At 40.0% G+C, this 21,312-nt stretch overlaps 1 protein-coding gene across 8 annotated transcripts in view; it reads left to right on the top strand.

Annotated features, from left to right (window-relative positions):
• Positions 1-2,178: 2,178 nt before the first annotated feature.
• Positions 2,179-21,312, top strand: part of ABI1 (abl interactor 1) — a 121,338-nt gene continuing 102,204 nt past the window's right edge. For 3 of the 8 annotated variants that reach the window (XM_082740924.1, XM_082740931.1, XM_082740930.1), the window contains exon 1: positions 2,350-2,654. In XM_082740924.1, coding sequence (XP_082597050.1) covers positions 2,538-2,654 — 117 coding nt within the window. In that variant the 5' untranslated portion in view covers positions 2,350-2,537. Of the gene's footprint in view, positions 2,655-21,312 lie in introns of all 8 variants that reach the window. The other 5 variants (XM_082740927.1, XM_082740926.1, XM_082740928.1 and 2 more) reach the window with 5 other exon arrangements.

Genomic DNA, 21,312 nt, shown 5'->3' with positions numbered 1-21,312 from the left:
GGTATCAATATATGGGGACACCTGGCGGCTCAGTCAGAAGAGCATGTGACCCTTGATCTCAGGGTCCTGAGCTGGAGCCCCCTGCCGGGTATAGAGATTGCTAAAACAAAAAACCAAAGAAACAAGCTTAAAGAAAGATGTCAATCTGTGGATATAAACAAGTTTAGTGATATCTGTGGTTAAATCTGGTTCATCTGGAGACCAAATTTAAGAGTATATCCCATTAAAAAAAAAAAAAAGAATTTATTGTAAAGGCTCTTTTTAGGCAAAAAGGTTTGAGCAATGGCAGGTAGAAAGGGCATAGCGACCACCTGGCTAGATCTACAGACAAGCCCACCAGGAGACCCACTTCAAAATATCCATAGGCCCTAGCTAACCAAACGACTACTTACAACTGGACACAGTCTTCAAAAAAGGGAAAATTCCATATGTCTCCATACCTCCTCACCTTCCCCCTCTAAAAAAAGCCCCAACCCACTGCTCCCTTGCAGACAGCCTCCTCTCCTTTGCTGTCCTGCCCCCACTCCCTTGAGGGGTATTCAATAAACTTCTATCTCCTTTTATCTGCCTCAGGTGAATTCTTTAACTGCTGCTGCTAGTAGCTTCCACCTGATTGTGGCCCCACATTTGGGGACCCCCATCTGATGCAGAGACACCCCATTTGGACACCAAATATATCACATTTCAAGAACTCGGATAAAATAATGCTTGGATTAATGAAAATATTAAAGAAAGACTATTATGTCTATTCCAGGTAATTATGGAAAGTAAGCTATTTATTGATTTATGGATCTGGGAATCCCGTGGCTGGGGGGTAGTTTTCTTTTTCATGTAGGAGACTTAAATTTTTCCTTTTACAACTGAACATTTTATGGCCCCTAGTAAAGGTAATATTCAATAAATACCTATTGATGGGTCATTTTTTAATTAATTATTTTTATTAACATATAATGTATTATTTGCCCCAGGGGTACAGGTCTGTGAATCGTCAGGCTTACATGATGGGTCAATTTTTAAAAATGTGATTGGGTCGGGGCGCCTGGGTGGCTCGGTGGGTTAAAGTCTCTGCCTTTGGCTCGGGTCATGATCCCAGGATCTTGGGATCGAGCCCCGCATCGGACTCTCTGCTCAGCGGGGAGCCTGCTTCTTCCTCTCTCTCTGCCTGCCTCTCTGCCTACCTGTGATCTCTGTCTGTCAAATAAATAAATAAAATCTTTTAAAAAAATGTGATTGGGTCATGTTATTATTCCTATAGTTATTATGATTTGAAATTACTTAGTGGAGAGCTGAAAATGTAGATTTTTAAATGATTTTTAAATTAGTTTGCTTTTCTGCTTTTGAACACCACTTTTCATAGCTCATTATATCAAAAGCATTTAATGTTCTTGTTAAACGAAACTATTGAAATATAGGGCCTTTTACTCTATTACAAAACAGTTGATTAAAAGAGATAAAAGGATTTTGTGTAACCTAGATGAACAATACGTACCTAACTTCAGGGAGAGATTTGCAAAGAAGAGTCCAAGAAAAAGCGATTAGGACGGGTAACACTGAAATGTGTATTTACTTTTAAATTCCAAGTCTTGGGCGCCTGGGTGGCTCAGTGGTTAATCTGCTGCCTTCGGCTCAGGTCATGATCTCAGGGTCCTGGGATCGAGTTCCGCATCGGGCTCTCTGCTCAGCAGGGAGCCTGCTTCCTCCTCTCTCTCTCTCTGCCTGCCTCTCTGCCTACTTGTGATCTCTCTCTGTCAAATAAATAAATAAAATCTTTTAAAAAAAATAAGTCTTTACAGGTACGGAGTATCCTTGTTCAACTCGTACCCCAATATTTAGTACATTGCTTGGTGCAGAACTGTCAATGATAAATGCTAAATTTTAAATGAAAATTTGAGGATATAGGAAGTTTAGAAAGTAAAGCCAGAGTCTTATGTCTAAGAGACAGAGGAAGTAAAGATTTGGATTTCTTCACGTTCTAGCTCTTCTTAATCCCGTATCAGAATTGGTATCTCTGATTCACTGACGTTACCTAATCAAGCAAAGTCTGCCAATTTTCACAGCCTTCTCCCGGAAAGGATTTTATTCTTTAGCGTCACCATATAGCGCCACCTGCCGGAATTGTTGGGAAACTTCGCAATTAGACCCCTTCCCTGGGCCGTCCTTTACGTTCCTTCCCGTTCTTTTTCGGAGGCCCTCTTACACGCATGCGCTTTCAATGGTGCGCGTTGACTGTGAGATACTACAATTCCCAGAAGACTATGCCGCAAAAAAAAAAAAAAAAAAAACACAAAAAACAAAACCCGTGGGGAGGAGAAGGGAAAACGCGAAGGATCGCGAGAGAACGGGATTGAGGCGGCTGCGCGAAGTGGGTGGAGCCGGGTGGAGAGAGTGAAGAGGAAGAGGAGGAGGTGCCGTCCCACAATACCAGGCGGGAGGGCGGTAGGCGGTTTGTATCCGGGCTGTGAGGTGCTCCGCGCCTCCGCGGACCTTGCTGCCTCTGTCTCTTTAACGCGAGAGGAAGCGATGCGGAGGGGTGGAAAATGGCAGAGCTGCAGATGTTACTAGAGGAGGAGATCCCGTCTGGCAAGAGGGCGCTGATAGAGAGTTACCAGAATCTGACCCGGGTGGCGGACTACTGTGAAAACAACTACATACAGGTGAGGAGCGCGGGCGCGCGGGCGGGCGGGCGGGCGCTGGCCCGCCCGGCCGAGGATCCACCGCCTGCCGCCCGAGTGACCAGCCTACTGGGCGGGGTGGGGAACTGCCCTAACCTCAGCCGCTGCCTCAGCCTCAGCCTCAACCCCAACCCCAACCCCCAGCCGGGGAGAGCAAGTGGCTCGGCTGAGAGAGTCGGGCTGCGATACAGGAAGTGGCTGTGGTGGTTGAAACCGATAGAAGGGGAGAGAGAAAATGGGCGAGGGAACCCGGAGCTCGCCGCTGCCGCAGCCCGGCGCCCCCCTGCTGTCCGCCTCCCTTCGGGTTGGGCCCCCCGGGTCGCGCGCTGCCCTCAGCAGCCTTCCATTCGCTGGGCTCCTGTGTGGGAGAGCCAGCTGCCCCTCCGTCCGGAGAGGGGTCTCGGACGGGGAGAGGAAAGGGCAGGGACGAGGCGCGGGGGGGCGGGGGGGAGCGGCAGGAGGGAGAGGAAAAGCGGGGTGTGTGTCTTGGGGGGGCGGGTGGGGGCGATTATGTCAGTTCAACCCAGAGGGTGTGTCTCTTACTTATTTATATTTTAATAAAAATTTGTCATGAATCACATTACACAGACCTCCCCGAGGAGAGGAGGAAGCGGGTGGGGTGTGAGGGAGGGCGTCTAAGCGAAGTTAATCCCGAAATTCCTTTAATTGAAGGTTTATAAATTTGCCTGGCTGTCCGTTTTCAAGTCGGGTGTTTTTCCCTCTCATCATTTTCACTTCCGTCCTTATCATAATGTATTCTAGAGGTTGTTAGGACCATCGTTATTATAAAACGATAAATTATTCTTAACTACTTGGAAAAATGTCTTACTTTCTCTTCCCCAAAAGTTCTTGAACTGTTGGCTTTATAAGTAACTTAAAATAGAACGGCGTAACCGCGGGTTGCTTCTTTTCTGAGGTTTCTCTCTTTCCGACCTAAGTAAATGCACAGAACCCAGGTGGATTACCGAACATATTTAGTCCTAGGACCCTAATGTGAAATGTTATTGTAAATTTATTAGGACATTCTTGGGGCCTTATTTGTGACAGATTCTCGTTTGTTTGTTTGTTTGCTTGTTTTTTTTTTTAAAGATTTTATTTATTTATTTGACAGAGAGAAATCACAAGTAGATGGAGAGGCAGGCAGAGAGAGAGAGGGAAGCAGGCTCTCTGCTCGATGCGGGACTCGATCCCAGGACTCTGAGATCATGACCTGAGCCGAAGGCAGCGGCTTAACCCACTGAGCCACCCAGGCGCCCCTCTCGTTTGTTTTTATTTCAATGATTGGAAGTGATTTATGTTGTGGTAGTTTGGTTTGTAGATCTTTAACTAGGTAAACCAGCAGTTTGCTATAGAAGCAAATAAAAGAGCAGAGAGTCCTTTGTATCAATGTAATGGGATCAAAAATTCTCCTGTTTCGAGAAGACATAATCCAAACGTGCTTTGCAAGAATCGGGTTATTGCAATTCAGAACTGAAGTATTTATAGAAATGCCTCCCATGTGATTATCATTTTTAAGAACCAATAGTTTCTGTGTTGGCAAATGCTTTTCTTTATTTTTAGAAGGAGATGCTGCTTTCAGAATATTTTGAATATTTCTCAATTTCCATGTTAGTAACATTGTATCTTAAGTATCACCAGTAGGAATTTATCTCATAAACTTCTTCAAGCTTTTACTTTAGGAGTTCAGATAAACTTGTTGAATGCCCACCATGTCTACTGTATTACTGGTTTTGCAAACTTTGTAGTTAGCCTTTTAAAAAATACTCTTAAATCTATAGAAATGTGAACATAGTTTTCAAAGAGAAAAGTGGTCTTGTGAATTTATCGATACTAGCACACACAAGGTGTATTCAGTCTCACACGAAAAGCCTTAAAATTGATGTGAATCTCAGTTTGCTGAAGCTTCTGAAGATTTTGAAAGTCAAAGGGAAAGCACAGGAAGTTATTTAGCCCCAATCCAGGGAAGTATTTTCTTTGTAGAAGTCAGTAAATAAGTACTTCATAAAAGGGTGGCTTCTTTTGTTTTGCGTGTTGGGAAATCTGACAAATATATGGTGTGGTAACTGCTATGTGTTGGCAAATGCAAACGTGTTTTAACTTGTCTGATGACTACTATTTTTTCAGGTAGTTATTTGTGTGCTGTAATGTTTTTATTTCTTTTCCTCCCTGACCTCTCTCCTCTTCTCCTCCTGCCACTATCATGTAGCTCTCAAGCACTTTAAAACTTAATTGGTAATATTCCTAGTTAGGATAAGTCATGGTATATATGTCCTGTAGTCTCTCTTAAACATGTTAGTACCATGGTGCCAAGAGCCATTGCCAGTGGCCCCAAATTGTTTTTGGTTTTTCTAAACTTGACACCAGTGAGATATTCTGATCTTGGGGAGAGGGGGATGAAATTCACACATAATGTTTGTCTTAGTAGCCTTGAAACCTTGGGTAGCATGATGCAGACTACTAGCTTCCTTCCTGAGATGCTGAGATGGTGTCAGGCTGAGAAAGTGATAGAGACTGTGGAAGTTGATATAGTAGTTGTCTTTGTGATGTGCTGTGCTGCTAACTTTGGCGCTGTGAATAGGAAACAAATAGTGCTGGAAATAATCCATTTAGATGTCTTTCCAGATCTTTCTATATCCTTTGTGTGACCCTGATTGGGTTATAACCAACATTCTACATAAACATATCACCTTTCAGGGAAAGTATATAGTCACTTGTGTTTTGAGAACTTTTTTTTTTTTTTTAAGATTTTATTTATTTATTTGACACAGAGAGAGAGAGATCACAAGCAGGCAGAGAGGCAGACAGAGAGAGAGGAGGAAGCAGGCTCCCTGCTGAGCAGAGAGCCCGACTAGGGCCTCGATCCCAGGACCCTGAGATCATGACCTGAGCCGAAGGCAGCGGCTTAACCCACTGAGCCACCCAGGTGCCCTTGAGAACTTTTTATACCTGGGATGAGTTAATTTATAGCCTAGGTGATTGTTATCCTGGGGGTTTAATTTTCATTTTGTTTTCCTACAGCTTGGAAGTACAGTTCAGTTCAGGTGAGTTGTTTAGCAGACAAGTTCTTTTGGCTATAGTGCAGTTGAGCCTAGAGCACTTTCTTAGCTCGTTGGGTCCTGTTGACTTTTAATTATTGAATTGTTTTAGTAATAGCAAAACTTCTCAAAAGAGTCTATTATTGTAAAAAGGATGGAGATTTTGAAATTGCTTCGGGGAAAATACTCAAAATACAAAATGTTTTCATTTAGATGTGAAGAAAAATCTTTGCCTTTTTCTGTCTTTGGTTTTTCTGGTCGGTTATATCAGAGACAATCACTTCTCAGCTTGTACACAAGCATCTGATCTGGCCAGTTCTCTCTGCTCTACTGTAGGGTCTGTACTTCGTTTGTCACGGGAACTATTTTGGGGAATAGGAAGGTAAGCTAAGTGAAAAGGAGTAGAAACTACTTAGGCTTCTCAGCATGTCAATCTCAGTACGTTAATTTGTTAATTTAATGTTGCTGCCTGGAATTCCCCCAATTAGAGCTATATTTGGGTTACAGGTATATTCTTTTTTTCCCCCCTAATGAATTGATCTGGGACCTTTTTTCTCTTTTTGGTAAAGATTTTATGTATGTGTCAGAGAGTGAGCATAAGCAGGGGGACTGGCAGAAGGAGAAGCAGGCTTCATGCCGAGCAAGAAGCCCAGTGTCAGTCTCAATCCCAAGACTCCGGGATCATGACCTGAGCCAAAGGCAGACACTTAACCAACTGAGCCACCCAGGTGTCCTTAACAAGTATATTCTAAAGTCTGGAAGTATGAAGGAGATCTTATCAGTGAGCTACTTAGTTTAGCTTGTTTTCCTTCTTCCATGATGTTAGCTTATGCTCATTGCTTATTATGCATGTTTGATCTTGGGTGATTTTTGATAAGGAATACTTTGGAGTAAGTAAAAGCTAAATTTCTGATACTTTACAGTGTATGCCAGTTTATAAATAATGTCGGTTGTTATTAGAGTAATTCTGTGATTTTTGTTAACAGATGATCAATTTGTAATTCAGAGGCATCCAAATACCTAGTCTAAAGTTCTGTATCTTGTATTAGGTAGTGTCTGGAATCAAACCTGGATTTTTAAATTTTTTATTATTTTTTTAAGATTTTATTTCTTTATTTGACAGACCGTGAGAGAGAGCATGAGGGGGAGAATGTCAGAGGGAAAAGCAGACTCCTTGTTGAACAGGGAGCCGGATACAGGACTTGATCCCAGGACTCTGGGATCATGACCTGAGCTGAGGGCGGTCGCCCAACCAACTGAGCCATTCAGGCACCCAAACCCAGATTTTTTTTTTTTCCAAACCCAGATTTTTAAATTCTGTATCCTAGTTCCTTTTCATGAATACTGACTGAATATTTACCTCAGCTTAGAGGATAAAAAGCTGGTGTGAAGAGGGTACTATAATTGCTTCTATTTATTGAGTACCTACTTTGTCATAGTCTCTGCTGGTTGATTTATATTATCTTTAATCCTTACAAAAACCCCATGATAGGCAGTATTCTCACAGATGAGGAAATTAGGAGTCAGAAAAGTTAAATGAATTTTATTTAATCATACAGTTAGTAATTGGCAGTCAGGGTTTCTGCCTAACCCACTGAGCCACCCAGGCGCCCCAGGGTTTCTGCCTAACTCTGAGAAGCTCCGCAGGCTCTACGCTCTGGCCATACCACACTGTCTCCAGACTCGAATGAGTCTGAACTCAAGAGACAAGCTAATTCAGAAATGTCATGGGATAAATAGACTCTTGTTGGGCAAGTCTAGGAACCTAATGACATATTTTATCATTGTTTCTTCTGAGTTACAGGTTGCAAATAGAAGAACAGTTATGTTTGTACTTTGAGGGCTTGTCTTCATCACCAGAGGGTGGTAGCTTTGGCACTTGAAGTGCTGAATTACAGGAATCAGGCTAGTTTTTCATTGAACTTAGTGGATCCTTTTCCTTTCTGTACATCCTTGTCTGTTTTTGAAATTCTAATTCAGCTTTGCAATTGTGATAAGAAAATTTGTGGAATAAGTTGGGGAAGTTGAAGTTAAGCATCTGATTCTTGGTTTCCACTCCGGTTATGATCTCGGTGGTGAGATGAAGCTCTGCATTGGGGGTCTGTGCTCAGTGTGAAATCTGCTTGAGATTCTCTCTGCCCCCGCAAATAAATAAAATGTTAACAAACTAATGTCCTCTCCTTTTTTCCTTTTGTAACTTTAATATTAATAAGAAATTTACCTGTGGTGCTTTAATCTAGTCCTGATCTGTTTAGATCCTGAGTTTTAGCATGCTTGTGTGTTTTGGACATCCTAGTCCCTTAGAATGAGGACACTTTGAATTCCTTCTGTGTGCTCCTGCTGCTTCCATAGCTGAAGAATGCTAATACTTATAGTGGAAGAAAGGTATTTGAACAAATGGAGGTCTGACCTTTGGTTGTGGTTGGAATAGCATTACCATTTCCAATCCATCATCATCTCCTCAATCATTTAGAATCATCTGTTTATCTGTCTTGAGTGAAATTTGTCTTAGGAATTGTATCTGTCTGTGAGTTGACAGACAAATACATTAGCTAGAAAGGAAGAGCACTAACATTGGGAGAAGAGGTTGAACCAAATATTAGGAGATTATGTAGATTTAATTCCGTAAAAATTCCATGTTGGTCTGAAAAGTAAATTTAATAGTTAAATTCTAATTTAGGGGGATTAAAAAAGTTGGGTACCTGGTTGGCTCAGTCAGTCTGGGGAGTATGTGACTCTTGATCTTGCTCTTGAGCTGTGAGTCATGGTTTTGAGCCCCATTTTGGCTGTAGAGATTACTGGAAAAACAAAGCAAAAAGGTAAAAAAAAACTTAAAAAAAAGTTTGTGGGGGGGGCCTGTGTGGCTCAGTTGTTAAGCCTCTGCATTCTGCTCAGGGTGTGATCCCAGGGTCCTGGGATAGAGCCTGGCATCAGGCTCCCTGCTCAGCGGGAAACCTGCTTCTCTTCTTTTCACTTTCCCTGCTTGTGTTCCCTCTCTTGCTGTGTCTCTCTCTGTCAAATAAATAAAATCTTAGAAAAAAAAAGTTTGAATTTTGGGGGAACTGTATAGTTTTTCTAATGTCTTTTTGTGTCGATTATGATCCTCATTGAAGTTATGGTTTGATTTTAGAAGAAATAATAGTCAAACCCAGAACTAAAAACTTTTTAGTCCCTAATTGTTAAGACTAAATAAAAATTAAAAAAAAATTACAGCATTAAGGGGTGCTCGGGTGATTCAGTAGGTAAGCGTCCAACTTTTGATCTCCCCTCAGGTCTTGATCTCAGGATGGTGAGTTTCCAGCCTTGGGGTGGAACTCAGCGTGGAGCCTACTTAAAAAAATAATAATAAATTAAAAGAATTACAGCATTGTTAATATAAAACATTTGGAAAGTAGTAATTTTTGGATTTTATTTTTATTTATTTAAAATTTATTTATTTATAATCTCTACACCCAGTGAAAGGATCAGACTCACCCCAAGATGAAGAATTGCATGCTCTACTGACTGAGCCCTCCAGGAGCCCCTGGATTTTATTTATTTGTTTGTTTGTTTTTTTTTTTTTAAAGATTTTATTTATTTATTTGACAGAGAGAGTGAGAGAGGGAACACAAGCAGAGGGAATGGAAGAGGGAGAAGCAGGCTTCCCATTGGGCAGGGAGCCTGATGAGGGTCTCCATCCCAGGACCTGAGCTGAAGGCAGATACTTAAAGACTCAGCCACCCAGGTGCCACCATTTTAAATTTTTCTTAAAGAGATTATTAATTTGTCAGAGAGCATAAGCAGGCAGGCAGATGCTCTGCTGAGCAAGGAGCCTGATGGGCAGGATTCAGTCCCAGGACCCTGGGATCATGACCTGAACTGAAGGCAGATGCTTGACCAACTAGCCACCCAGGTGTCCCAACATATTTTAATTTACAGCTTACTTTGTTAGTGATACCTTCCATAGCTTGATTAGATATAGCTATATTATTTGGTTTGTAATGGAAGGACTTTTTCATTTGTTTTGAGGATTTAATTGGCTTTCTTAAGCAATTCATAAATGCAGGATTATTCCACACAGCAAGCAGAGAGGAGCTCGCAAGTGGAATTTTCTTATTGAGGTTTAATTCATATAATATAAAACCAACCATTTTAAAGTATATAGTTCAATGATCTTAGTACATTTACAGTGTTGTGCAACCATCACCTTGATCTAGTTCCAAAACATTTTTATTACCCTTCAGAATAACCTTGTACTCACTAAGCAGTTTGTCCCTGTCCCTACCCACCTAGTACCAGGCATCCACCAATCTGTTTTCTGTCTCTGAATTTACTTATTCTATATAGTTCTTATATATAAGTGGAATTATACAATATGAGGCCTTTTGTTTCTGGCTTCCTTCTCTTTATAGTAAGTAAAATATTTTTGAGGTTCATTCATTTTATAGCATGTATTAGTACTTAATCCCTTGTTACGACTGAGTATATGTCATCCATTGATGGACATTTGCGTTGTTTCTTCCTTTTGGCTGTTGTGAATGGTATTGCTATGAATATTCATGTATGGTATTTATTTGAGTGCCTTTTTTTAGTTCTTTGGCTTATATACACCTAGGAGTGGTTTATAATGCCCTTTTGCTGTGAAATATATAACTAAGTTTGCACTGTAGTACCATTATATTGTAGTGTAATGAAGGAATTCCAGTCATAAACATATACTCAGAATTTCAGTGTAAATTGATAGACATTTAGGCTTAGAGCTTAATTTTTCATTTTACGTATAAGCTTAATTTTCCCTGATTACCAGAGTAACATCAAATATGGTAATTGGATAAATTTTAAACTTTTTAAAAGATTTTATTTATTTATTTGAGAGAGATCACAAGTAGGCAGAGAGGGGGAAGCAGGCTCCCCGCTGAGCAGAGATCCTGATGCTGGGCTCGCTTCATCCCAGGACCCTGAGATCATGACCTGAGCCAAAGGCAGAGGCTTAACCCACTGAGCCACCCAGGTGCCCAAATTTTAGAAAAGTACATGGCTTAGACAGTTCCCAGTTGGTGGAGCTTGTGACTCTTGATTTTAAGGTTGTGAGTTTGAGCCCCATGTTGGGTATAGATACTATTTTAAAATCTTTAAAAAAAAAAAATCACTTCTGTGAAAGGCTTTAAAGAACATATCTAAAATTTATGCTGTACAGGTAGTAAACTTTTGTGTTTACTCTGAGACAGAAAATATTTCAGTCATAATTTATTTTAAAAACTAAAAACGTTAGAAACTTTTGTGATGTGTGTAGTATCTAATTAGTAAATCAAATGTGAACTCTTATTCAGAGCTTAAATGAAGCATAGTATGCAAGATGTGGATCTAGATATTCTCAGCTGCTTTTATTTATTTATTTATTTGTTTATTATTTTTTAAAAAAGATTTATTTATTTAATTTGTCAGACAGAAATCACAAGCAAGAGAGGCAGGCAGAGAGAGAGGAGGAAGCAGGCTTCCCGCTGAGCAGAGAGCCCCATGCTGGGCTCTGTCCCAGGACCTTGGGTTCATGCCCTGAGCGGGAGGCAGAGGCTTTAACTCACTGAGCCACCCAGGTGCCCCTCTCAGCTGCTTTTAATTAGAGCAGTTTTTTATTTTTTATTTCCTTAAAGCTTAGAGGGAACAAAAATACTGTGTTAATGACAATGTATGTTATTGAAAAACTTTAATTTACCTTTAAGTCACTTGTTTCCTGAATGTCTTATTTAATTTCTAGTAGTAATATCTACATGCTGTGATAAAATTGCATTTGATAAATTTTATTTTTTCCTTTTGTGGAAAGACAAACATGGTGTCTTTTTTTTTTTTTTTTTTTTAAGATCTTTTAATTTTTATTCTTAAGTAATCTCTATACCCAGTGGGAGGCTTGAACTCACAACCCTGAGATCAAGAATTGTATGCCCCATTGACTAAAGCAGCCAGACGCCCCAAGCATGGTGTTTATTTATTTATTAAGATTTAGTTATTTTAGGGATGCCTGGGTGGCTCAGTGGGTTAAAGCCTCTGCCTTCGGCTCAGGTCATGATCCCAGGGTCCTGGGATCGAGCCCCGCATCGGGCTCTCTGCTCGGCAGGGAGCCTGCTTCCTCCTTCTCTCTCTCTGCCTGCCTCTCAGCCTACTTGTAATCTCTGCCTGTCAAATAAATAAATAAAATCTTTAAAAAAAAAAATAAAGATTTAGTTATTTTAGAGAGCATGAGCAGGGGGAGGGGCAGAGGAAGAGGGGGAGAAAGAGAGAAGCAGACTCCCTGCTGAGTGCAGGGCCTCCATCTCACAACCCTGAGATAATGATATGAGCCGAAATTGTATTGGGTGCCCAACTGACTGAGCTACCCAGATAGATGCCTTTGTGAGTACCATTTAAAAATCATAGTTGCCTCTCAAAAGTGGGCCCTTAACGTAGACCAGCAATCCCACTGTATTTTTCACATAAGTATATTCTTCTGCTCACCATAAACTGTTTAAAATGTTCTCTTCCCTTTTAAAATCTTTTCTAATCTTTTAGTCCATAGAGAAAATAGTCCACATTATATGACACACAGTTTCTTACCACTGCATCTCCAAGCCTACTAGTGCCCTTACCCAACTTATTCTGCTTCCTTGTAATGTAGAGGTCATTCCTTATCTTTGCTCTGAGTGCCATTCTCTCTTAACCTTTCAGAAGCCTTATACTTACTATATATTTCCTTCTCTCTTTATTGAATTTGTGCATTTGGAATCAAAACATCTCAATTCTTTCCCATATTAGAAAGTTATCCTTTGGGGGGAAAAAAAAAGTTATCCTTTGACTTCATAGATCCATGTAGTATCTGACCTCTTACCTAATTTGCTTAGTTTTATTAAAATCATCATGTACACCTACCTCCATCCCTCACTTTGCATTCACTTTTAACCTGTTTTGTCATTGTCACTGCTCCACTGAATTTGTGTTCAGTAACCTACATGCTGCAAAATTCATTGAACTCTGTTTAGTTCTCTTTTTTAAAGCATTTTTTTTTTAAGATTTTTATTTATTTATTTGACAGAGAGAGATCACAAGCAGGCAGAGAGGCAGGCAGAGAGAGAGGAAGGGAAGCAGGCTCCCTGCTGAGCAGAGAGCCCGATGTGGGACTCGATCCCAGGACCCCGAGATCACGATCCGAGCCGAAGGCAGCAGCCCAACCCACTGAGCCACCCAGGTGCCCCTAGTTCTCTTTTTTTAATGGTAGATCTTTTTAAAAGGTTTATTTGTTTATTTTGGAGAGAGAGAGAGCATACACGTGCATGGTGGGAGGGGCAGAGGGAGAGAGAATGTCAAGCCCAATATGGGGCTCAGTCTCATGACCCTGAGATCGTGACCTGAGCTGAAACCAAGAGTCAGATGCTCAGCCAACTACTGAGCCACCCGGGTGTGCACCCCCTGTTTAGTACTCATTTTTGCTTGTCTTCTTAGCATCATTTGACACAATTGACTATTTCCCCTTTTTAGGAAAAGGTAATCCTTTGACTTTTGTGATGACATTCTTTCCTACTTTGCCTGTTACTCCCTGGCCTCTTGTTCTTTACCTTTAAATATTTTTAAAAATTTAATTTTATTATTATTATTTTTTAAAGATTATTTATTTATTTATTTATTTGGCAGAGAGATCACAGGTAGGCAGAAAGGCAGGCAGAGAGGGAAGCAGAGAGCCTAATATGGGGCTCAGCCCCAGGATCCCAAGACCATGACTCGAGCTGCAAGCAGAGGCTTAACCCATTGAGCCGCCCCTAATTTTACTCTTTTTTAAGGTACTAGGTGGTGGTTTTTTTAAGTGTAGTTGACGCATGTTAAATTAGTTTCAGGTGTTCCAGGTAATGATTCCGGAGAGGTCTATACATTATGCTATGGTCACCACAAGTGTACTTACCATCTGTCACCATACAGTGCTATTACTGTTATCATTGACTATCTTCCCTATGCTGTACCCTTTATCCCTGTGATAATTCATTCTGTAACTTGAAGATTATAGCTCCCGCTTCCCTTCACTTATTATGGCTAACTCCTCACCCTACCTTTAAGTATTGAAGTGGCCTAGTTGATATCTCTGCTTGTTTGAATCATAAGTGCTTCAAACTGAATTCATCACCTTTCCCTAGTCTCCTTTACTATTGCGCATTCACTCACTTATTAGAAACCTAGGCATTGTTCTTTTTTTTTTTTTTTTTTTTAAGATTTAAAAAAAATTATTCATGAGAGAGAGAGGCAGAGGGAGAAGCAGGTCCGATACAGGACCCCATCCCAAGACCCTGAGATCATGACCTGAGCCGAAGGCAGCTGCTTAACCAACTGAGCCACCCAGGCGTCCCTCTGTTGATTCTTCTTCTTCTTCTTCTTTTTTTTTTTTTTTAAAGATTTTTTATTTATTTGTCAGAGAGAGAGCGAGCGAGCACAGGCAGACAGAGTGGAAGGCAGAGTCAGAGGGAGAAGCAGGCTCCCTGCGGAGCAAGGAGCCCGATGTGGGACTCGATCCCAGGACGCTGGGATCATGACCTGAGCCGAAGGCAGCTGCTTAACCAACTGAGCCACCCAGGCGTCCCTCTGTTGATTCTTCTTCTTCTTTTTTTTTTTTTTTTTTATAATGAATGTCTTTTTTTTTTTTTTTTTTTTTTAGATTTTATTTATTTATTTGACAGAGAGAGATCACAAGTAGATGCAGTCAAATGCTCTACCACTGAGCTATACCCCCAGATCACAAGTAGATGGAGAGGCAGGCAGAGAGAGAGGGAAGCAGGCTCCCTGCTGAGCAGAGAGCCCGATGCGGGACTCAATCCCAGGACCCTGAGATCATGACCCGAGCCGAAGGCAGCGGCTCAACCCACTGAGCCACCCAGGCGCCCCCTTTTTTTTTTTTTTTTTTAAAGATTTTTATTTATTTAGTTGAGAGAGAGACAGTGAGAGAGAGCATGAGAAGCGAGAAGGTCAGAGGGAGAAGCAGACTCCCCATGGAGCTGGGAGCCCGATGCGGGACTCGATCCCGGGACTCCGGGACCGTGACCTGAGCCGAAGGCAGTTGCCCAACCAACTAAGCCAACCAGGCGCCCCTCTGTTGATTCTTCTTAAGTATCTCCTAAATTGGCCTAGTTTGTCTTTACCATCCCAGTGTAAAGCTTAGACAACTGCTCTAGCTTCTAATTGTCTTTACATCACCACACATCTTCCCCTGATCACAGTCCCATTATCTATCTATATACTGTGTTCAAAAGAGAAATCTGATCATGTCACTCCCTTCTTAAAGATCTTTCAGTGATTCCCCATAAGTATACAGTCTCACAGTAAGTCCTAAGAGGCTGCATATAGCATAGCTTCTGTTTTTCTAGTCTTGGTGCTTTCATTCCATTACCCGCATCTTAACAGTCATATTGACCTTTCAGTTTTTGAAATTTCATTGTTTTCTGCTTTTGCAGATGTTGTTCTCTTACTAGAAAACTTGTTCCTCTCAGTCTGAATATTATCATTTGTCAGGTCTCATAGTTCAGAGAAAATTACTGTACTTACTCATTCTTCACTTGATAAAATTCTTTGAGTACCTACCATGTGTCAGGTACTCTTAGGTCCCAGAGATACTATAGTAAGGCCAAGTACCTACCCTTATGAAGTTTTCCTTATAGCGATGAGACAGACAATAAACACCAAAAGATAAGACGGTTTTAGATAGGGAGCAGTGCTGTTTGGAACATTAAATGAAAAAACAAAGTGATTTTAAAAAATGGGTAAAGGACCTGAATTGATATTTTTCCAGAGAAGATGTACAGATGGGTAACAGACACATGGAAAGATCTTCAGCATTGCCAGTCATCAGGGAAATGCAAATCAAAACCACAATGAGATATCACCTACACCTGTCAAAGTGGTTTGGATTACAAAAGACAAGAAATAACAAGTGTTGGTGAGGAGAAATAACAAGTGTTGGTGTGGTTCCAGCTCTGTTGGTGGGAATGTAAATTGGTACAGCTACTGTGGAAAACAGTATGTAAGCTCCTCAAAAAATTAAAAATAGAGATATTTTATGATCCAATAATTTCACTACTGGGTATTTACCCAAGGAGAATGAAAACACTGATTTGAAAAGATACGTGCACTCCTGTGTTTATTCAGCATTATTTACAATAGCCAATATATGGAAGCAGTCTCAATGTCCATCGGTAGATGTGTTAAGGAAGATGTGGTATACACACACACAAATACACTCACATGATAGAATATTACTCAGCCATGAAAAGGATGAGAATTTGCCATTTGTGACAATGTGCATGAACTTAAGGGTACAATGATAAGTGAAAAAATCAGACCAAGAAAAATACCGTAGGATTTAACTCTTGTAAATACAAACAGAACAAAGTGGTGATGATTGCCAGAGGGAAGGGAGTGTGGGCAAAATGGATGAAAGGGAGTGGGAGATACAGGCTTCCAGTTAGGGATGAATAAGTCATAGGAATAAAAGGCATGGCATAGGGAATATAGTTAATGATGTTGTCATAGTACTGCATGGTGACAGATGGTAGCTACACTCGTGGTGAGCACAGCATAATGTATAGGCTTCTCTGGAATTATTGTGTTGTACACCTGAAACTACTATAACACTGTGTGTCAGTTATACTAAAAAAAATTAAATACAATAGAGCAAATGAACCTAATACACTGACCTGGTTTAAAAAAAAAAAAAACAACCAAAAAACAGTGGATGCTTGGGTGGCTCAGTCATTAAGTATCTACCTTCAGCTCAGGTCATGATCCCAGGGTCTTGGGACTGAGGCCTGTGTTGGGCTCCCTGCTTGGCCGCAACCCTGCTTCTCCGTCTCCCACCCCTCCTGCTTGTGTTTCCTCTCGCTGTGTCGCTATCAAATAAATAAATAAAATCTTAAAAAAAAAACACCCAGCGAGGCAGGGCAGAGAGAGAGAGGAGAAGCAGGCTCCCTGCTGAGCAGAGAGCCTGATGTGGGCCTGGATCCCAGGACCCTGGGATTATGACCTGAGCCGAAGGCAGAGGCTTTAACCCACTGATGCACCAAGGCGCCACGAGCTTGGATATGTTTAAGGCAGAGCTGGACAGGGCTTATGGTGGATTGAATATGGGGTATGAGGAAAACAGGAATCTAAGGATGACGCCTAGTTTAAATTTTTTTCTAAGTATGTCGGTGGATGGTAGTACATGTGTGGGACGACATCAGGAGTACTGGTTGTTAAGTATGAGATACCAGTTGACAACCAGATAGGCCAGATGGTCATTCTGGAGCTTAGGAAAGAGTCAGAGTTGGTGATGAGTGTTTAGGCGTTATCACAGAATAGATTAGCACTAACAGAAATACAATGTGAGGCACATACGTAATTTTAAAATTTTCTAATAGCCATATTAAAAAGGTATGAAGAAGTAGGTTGAAATTAATTTTAATAACCCAGTGCATCCAAAATAATTATTTCAGGAAACAGCATAGTTAAAAGGATATTTTACATTCTTTTTTTATTTTTTTAATGTTAAGTATTTGGAATCTGGTGTATTTTATACTTAACAGCACATCTTAGTTGGGACATGGATAGTGAAAAACTGGGGGGATTAATGGGTGGGAAGTGCTGTGGTATGAAAGGATAGTTGGAATTGGGGTACTAGAGTAAGTAAACTGTAGAGATGGAAGTTGTGTGTTTGGAATATGGGATTTTTGAAATCTAAATTTTTGAAATTGGTGTAATTCCTTGTGATGATTATGGGAATTTTTACTGTGGTGAAGAAAAAATTAGTTCAGGAGGTCAAGTGAAAGGCAAAGGTTTTTAGTGGATTATCTGAGTATATGTTGACATCACTAAGAAAAATGATATGAATAGTGAATTAGCAAGTTAGATTTTAGAGTTTCTCAGTCTATTGGATGTTGGTAGATGACACTTACAAGGAGGTTACTTCCTTAGAAACCTCTTCCCTGTCCCATTAGGTCAGTTTATACCCTGTTAAATGCTCTCATAGAATCCTGTATTCTCTGTAGCACTCATTGTACCTGTTTGACACAGATGCCAAACTCCAAGAAAGCAGGACCAGCTTTGTCTTGTTTATTCCCATAGCTCCAGTGCCTTCTCAATACCTGGCTCAAAAATTCTCGTGAAGTGTGAAGTCTGGAAGCTTGTCTTCATTCCATCATGATTTACATCATGATTTAGTTATATTGTAACCAGCCTTTAACTCTCATTTACCTACTGTGAAAGGGCCAACTTGAATTAGCTTATGTCCAGAGTGACAATTATTTATTTTTATCTAAAAGAGGTTTTTTTTTTTTTTAAAGAATTTATTTATTTGAGAGAGAGCATGTGCATCAGTGGGGGGAAGGGTGCACAGAGAGGGAAAAGCAGACTCCCACAGAGCAGGAAGTGTTACCTGGGGCTCCTCCCCGGAACCTGGAGATCATGACCTGAGCCGAAGGCAGATGCTTTAACTGACCGAGCTACCCAGGCACCCCTATTTTTTAAAAAAAGTTTTTAAGTTTTAATTCCAGTTATTTAGTACAGTGTTATCTTAATTTCAGGTCTACAATATAGTGATTCAACAGTTCTATGCATCACCCCATAGTCATGATGACAAGTACACTACTTAATCCCCAGATTGACAATTCTGATGGTTTTTGTAAAGTTTGTTCCTGTGTGTATGACTTCCTGTATGTATGACACCTGACAATTCTGGTGTTTTTCATTAGTTTCAGAATTCTTCAGTTTTCTCCAAAATAAAAAAAACAAACAAGTCTCTGAATTACACTTGTTCCTTCCATTGTGTTGTTAGCAGATATTATGTTTCAATGTTTACTTTGTTATAATTAAGGTATCAAGACACAGAATAAACAGATTGTTCAGGAGATGATTTAATTCCAGTTTTTATGAGCTGTGATCTTAAACATTCCTAAAGCCTTTTTGTTAAAATCAATTTTTTCAAGTCTTTGTGAAGAGAGAAAATGTAGGGGAGGATGTGTTAGGATGTCTTTTTCTTTATCTCTGGACCAGTTTTCTGCAGTATAGGTCAATAGTACTGAAACGTATGGTCTCAGGACTCCTTTATATTCTTGAAGTACTGAGGTCCTTAGAGAACTTTTCTTTAGATGAGTCATATCAATATTTGTATTGTATCAAATTTTGTATGAAAAATTAAGACCAAGTTTAAAATAATTATTCAGTTAAAATAACATGTAATGAATTTAATATTGTTAATGTAAATAATATATTTTTTGAAAAATAACCATAATTTTCCAAAACAAAAAAATTATGTTTAATAGGAAGAGTGGGATTATTTTACATTATTGCAAACCTCTTTAGTGACGAGCTAATAGCTAAATTTTCATCTGCTTCTGCACTCAATCTGTTAAGATATTTTGGTTGAAGAATATGAGAAAATCTGGCTTCATACAGTAGGAGTTGGATTTGGGAGGAGTATTTTGTCCATGTAATTGTGGGTAATTTTGTTGGTATTTCATCAGAACTTGGCACACAATAGTTTCCTAAAGGTTGGTGTAGACTCTGAAATCATATCAGTAAACATTTTGTACCCCATTACACTAGAAACTGTTGTATAAGTCATTTGGAAAAGTAGCGAAGAGCTTTCAAGCCCATGTTGATGGATAGATTTTCAAAAATTCTAATTTATGCTTGAAAGCTTGAATTTTACATTGGCAACAAATATAATCAATTAATTTCTTTGAAGTGGTAGACTCTTTTTTTTTTTTAAGATTTTATTTATTTATTTGACAGAGATCACAAGTAGGCAGAGAGGCAGGCAGAGAGAGAGGAAGGGAAGCAGGCCCCCTGCTGAGCAGAGACCCCGATGTGGGGCTTGATCCCAGGACCCTGAGATCATGACCTGAGCCGAAGGCAGCGGCTTAACCCACTGAGCCACCCAGGCGCTCTGCCCCCCATTTTAAAAGCTTTTATTTATCTATTTTATTTATTAGAGAGGGAGAGCGTGCACGCACGGGCACGGACATGGTGGGGAGGAGAGGGAGTGTCAGGCTCAATTCCTGAAGCAGACGTCTACCGGACTGAGCCACTCAGGTGCCCTGATATGCGCTTTGTTTCACAGTATTCAGAGGATATCATAAAGGTCCTAATGAAAATTGGCAAAATTTTTTAGGATCTCAAGTTCTAAGAGAAATGATCGGGAAAATGAAATATGTATAATTGTATGTAATGTAGTTCACAGTATGACAGAATATATTGTCACCTGTTTATTCAACAACTTTTTACTGCTTATTACTTTCTAGAATATGTTATGTGAATCAAATGTAATCTCTTCTTTAAGAGTATCTGTGCCTCCCTCCCCAATAAATCACATACTTCAATAAACTTTATCTAGGGAAGTACATGTTGACCCAAGGATATATATAAGGTGCCCCACCTAGGTTAGTTTGTCAAAGAAGTAATGTTGGAGTTGAAATCTGAAGAGTGAATTATATGTTCACCAAGAAGTTTTGAGGGAAGGAAAAACAATGTGCTTACTGGAGGGAACAGAAACCTTTTCTCTATAGGCCCAAAGGTAGTGAGAGCAGAGTGGTTTTGAACTAGATAAAGACCATTGTGTGCTTTAGAGTATAGTGAGCAAAGAGGGGGGAGAGTGACATTTAAGGAGTTAGGTAAGGATTAGATCAAATAAAGCTTTATAGGCTGTGTTAAGGATGTTGGTCTTTTTTATGAGGCTGATGAACAGACATTGAAAGTTTTAAGCAATGGGATGACATTATTTTTAGTTTTTAAAAAGGTTACTCATGTTAAGAGTGGAGAACAGATTGGAAGGAGGCCTGTGTATGGATGGGAAAGAGCTCAGGGGATTGTGGGGAGGCTAGTTTAGAGTTGATGGTAGCAAGTGGTGGTGAATTAGCTAGAATCTCTAGTGCCTGAAATCATTATGGTGGGCTGTGGCTGCTTTTCTTTTTTAGAAAAAGGAGTGTTTGATGCTATAGGAATGTTAGAAGTAGATCAACAAGTAGTTAATTTGATATTCAACAAATATTTATTGTCTATGAAAGATGTTGCTAAATACTGTGATGTGTTTTGTTGTCTATTATATGTGATACTATTATGTAAAAATCTTGACTAATAGATTATAAAGTCTTAAATTTAGGGAGGAGAAAATTGATCTATGGTACTGATATTTAAATGAGGAAATATTCTGGGTGAAAGAAAATAATTATTATTTTTATTTTTTAAAGATATTTTTAATTTTTTTAAATTTATTTACTTGAGTGAAAGAGAGACAGAGAGAGAGAGCATGAGAGGGGAGGTCAGAGGGAGAAGCAGACTCCCCATGGAGCTGGAAGCCTGATGTGGGACTCAATCCCAGGACTCCGGGATCATGACCCGAGCCGAAGGCAGTCACTTAACCAACTGAGCCACCCAGATGCCCAATAATTGTTATTTTTTGAAAGGTTTTCAATTTTAGTTTTGACAGGAGAGTTTTGCTTGTGGAAAGAAAAAAATGTCAAGTAGTATTTTTCTTTTTAAGAGCATCTAAATATTTAATACATTCCTATAAAAGATTCAAACAGTACTATGCATTAAAGGCAAAACCTAAAATTCCCCTGTCTTCTGCTCCCTGCGTTCCTACTCAA

The sequence above is a fragment of the Mustela nivalis genome, assembly GCF_964662115.1.
Source record: "Mustela nivalis genome assembly, chromosome: 7".
Classification (NCBI taxonomy): Eukaryota; Metazoa; Chordata; class Mammalia; order Carnivora; family Mustelidae; genus Mustela; species Mustela nivalis.
Note: the sequence above shows the minus strand (reverse complement) of the source record. Positions and strands in the feature narration are given on the sequence as shown.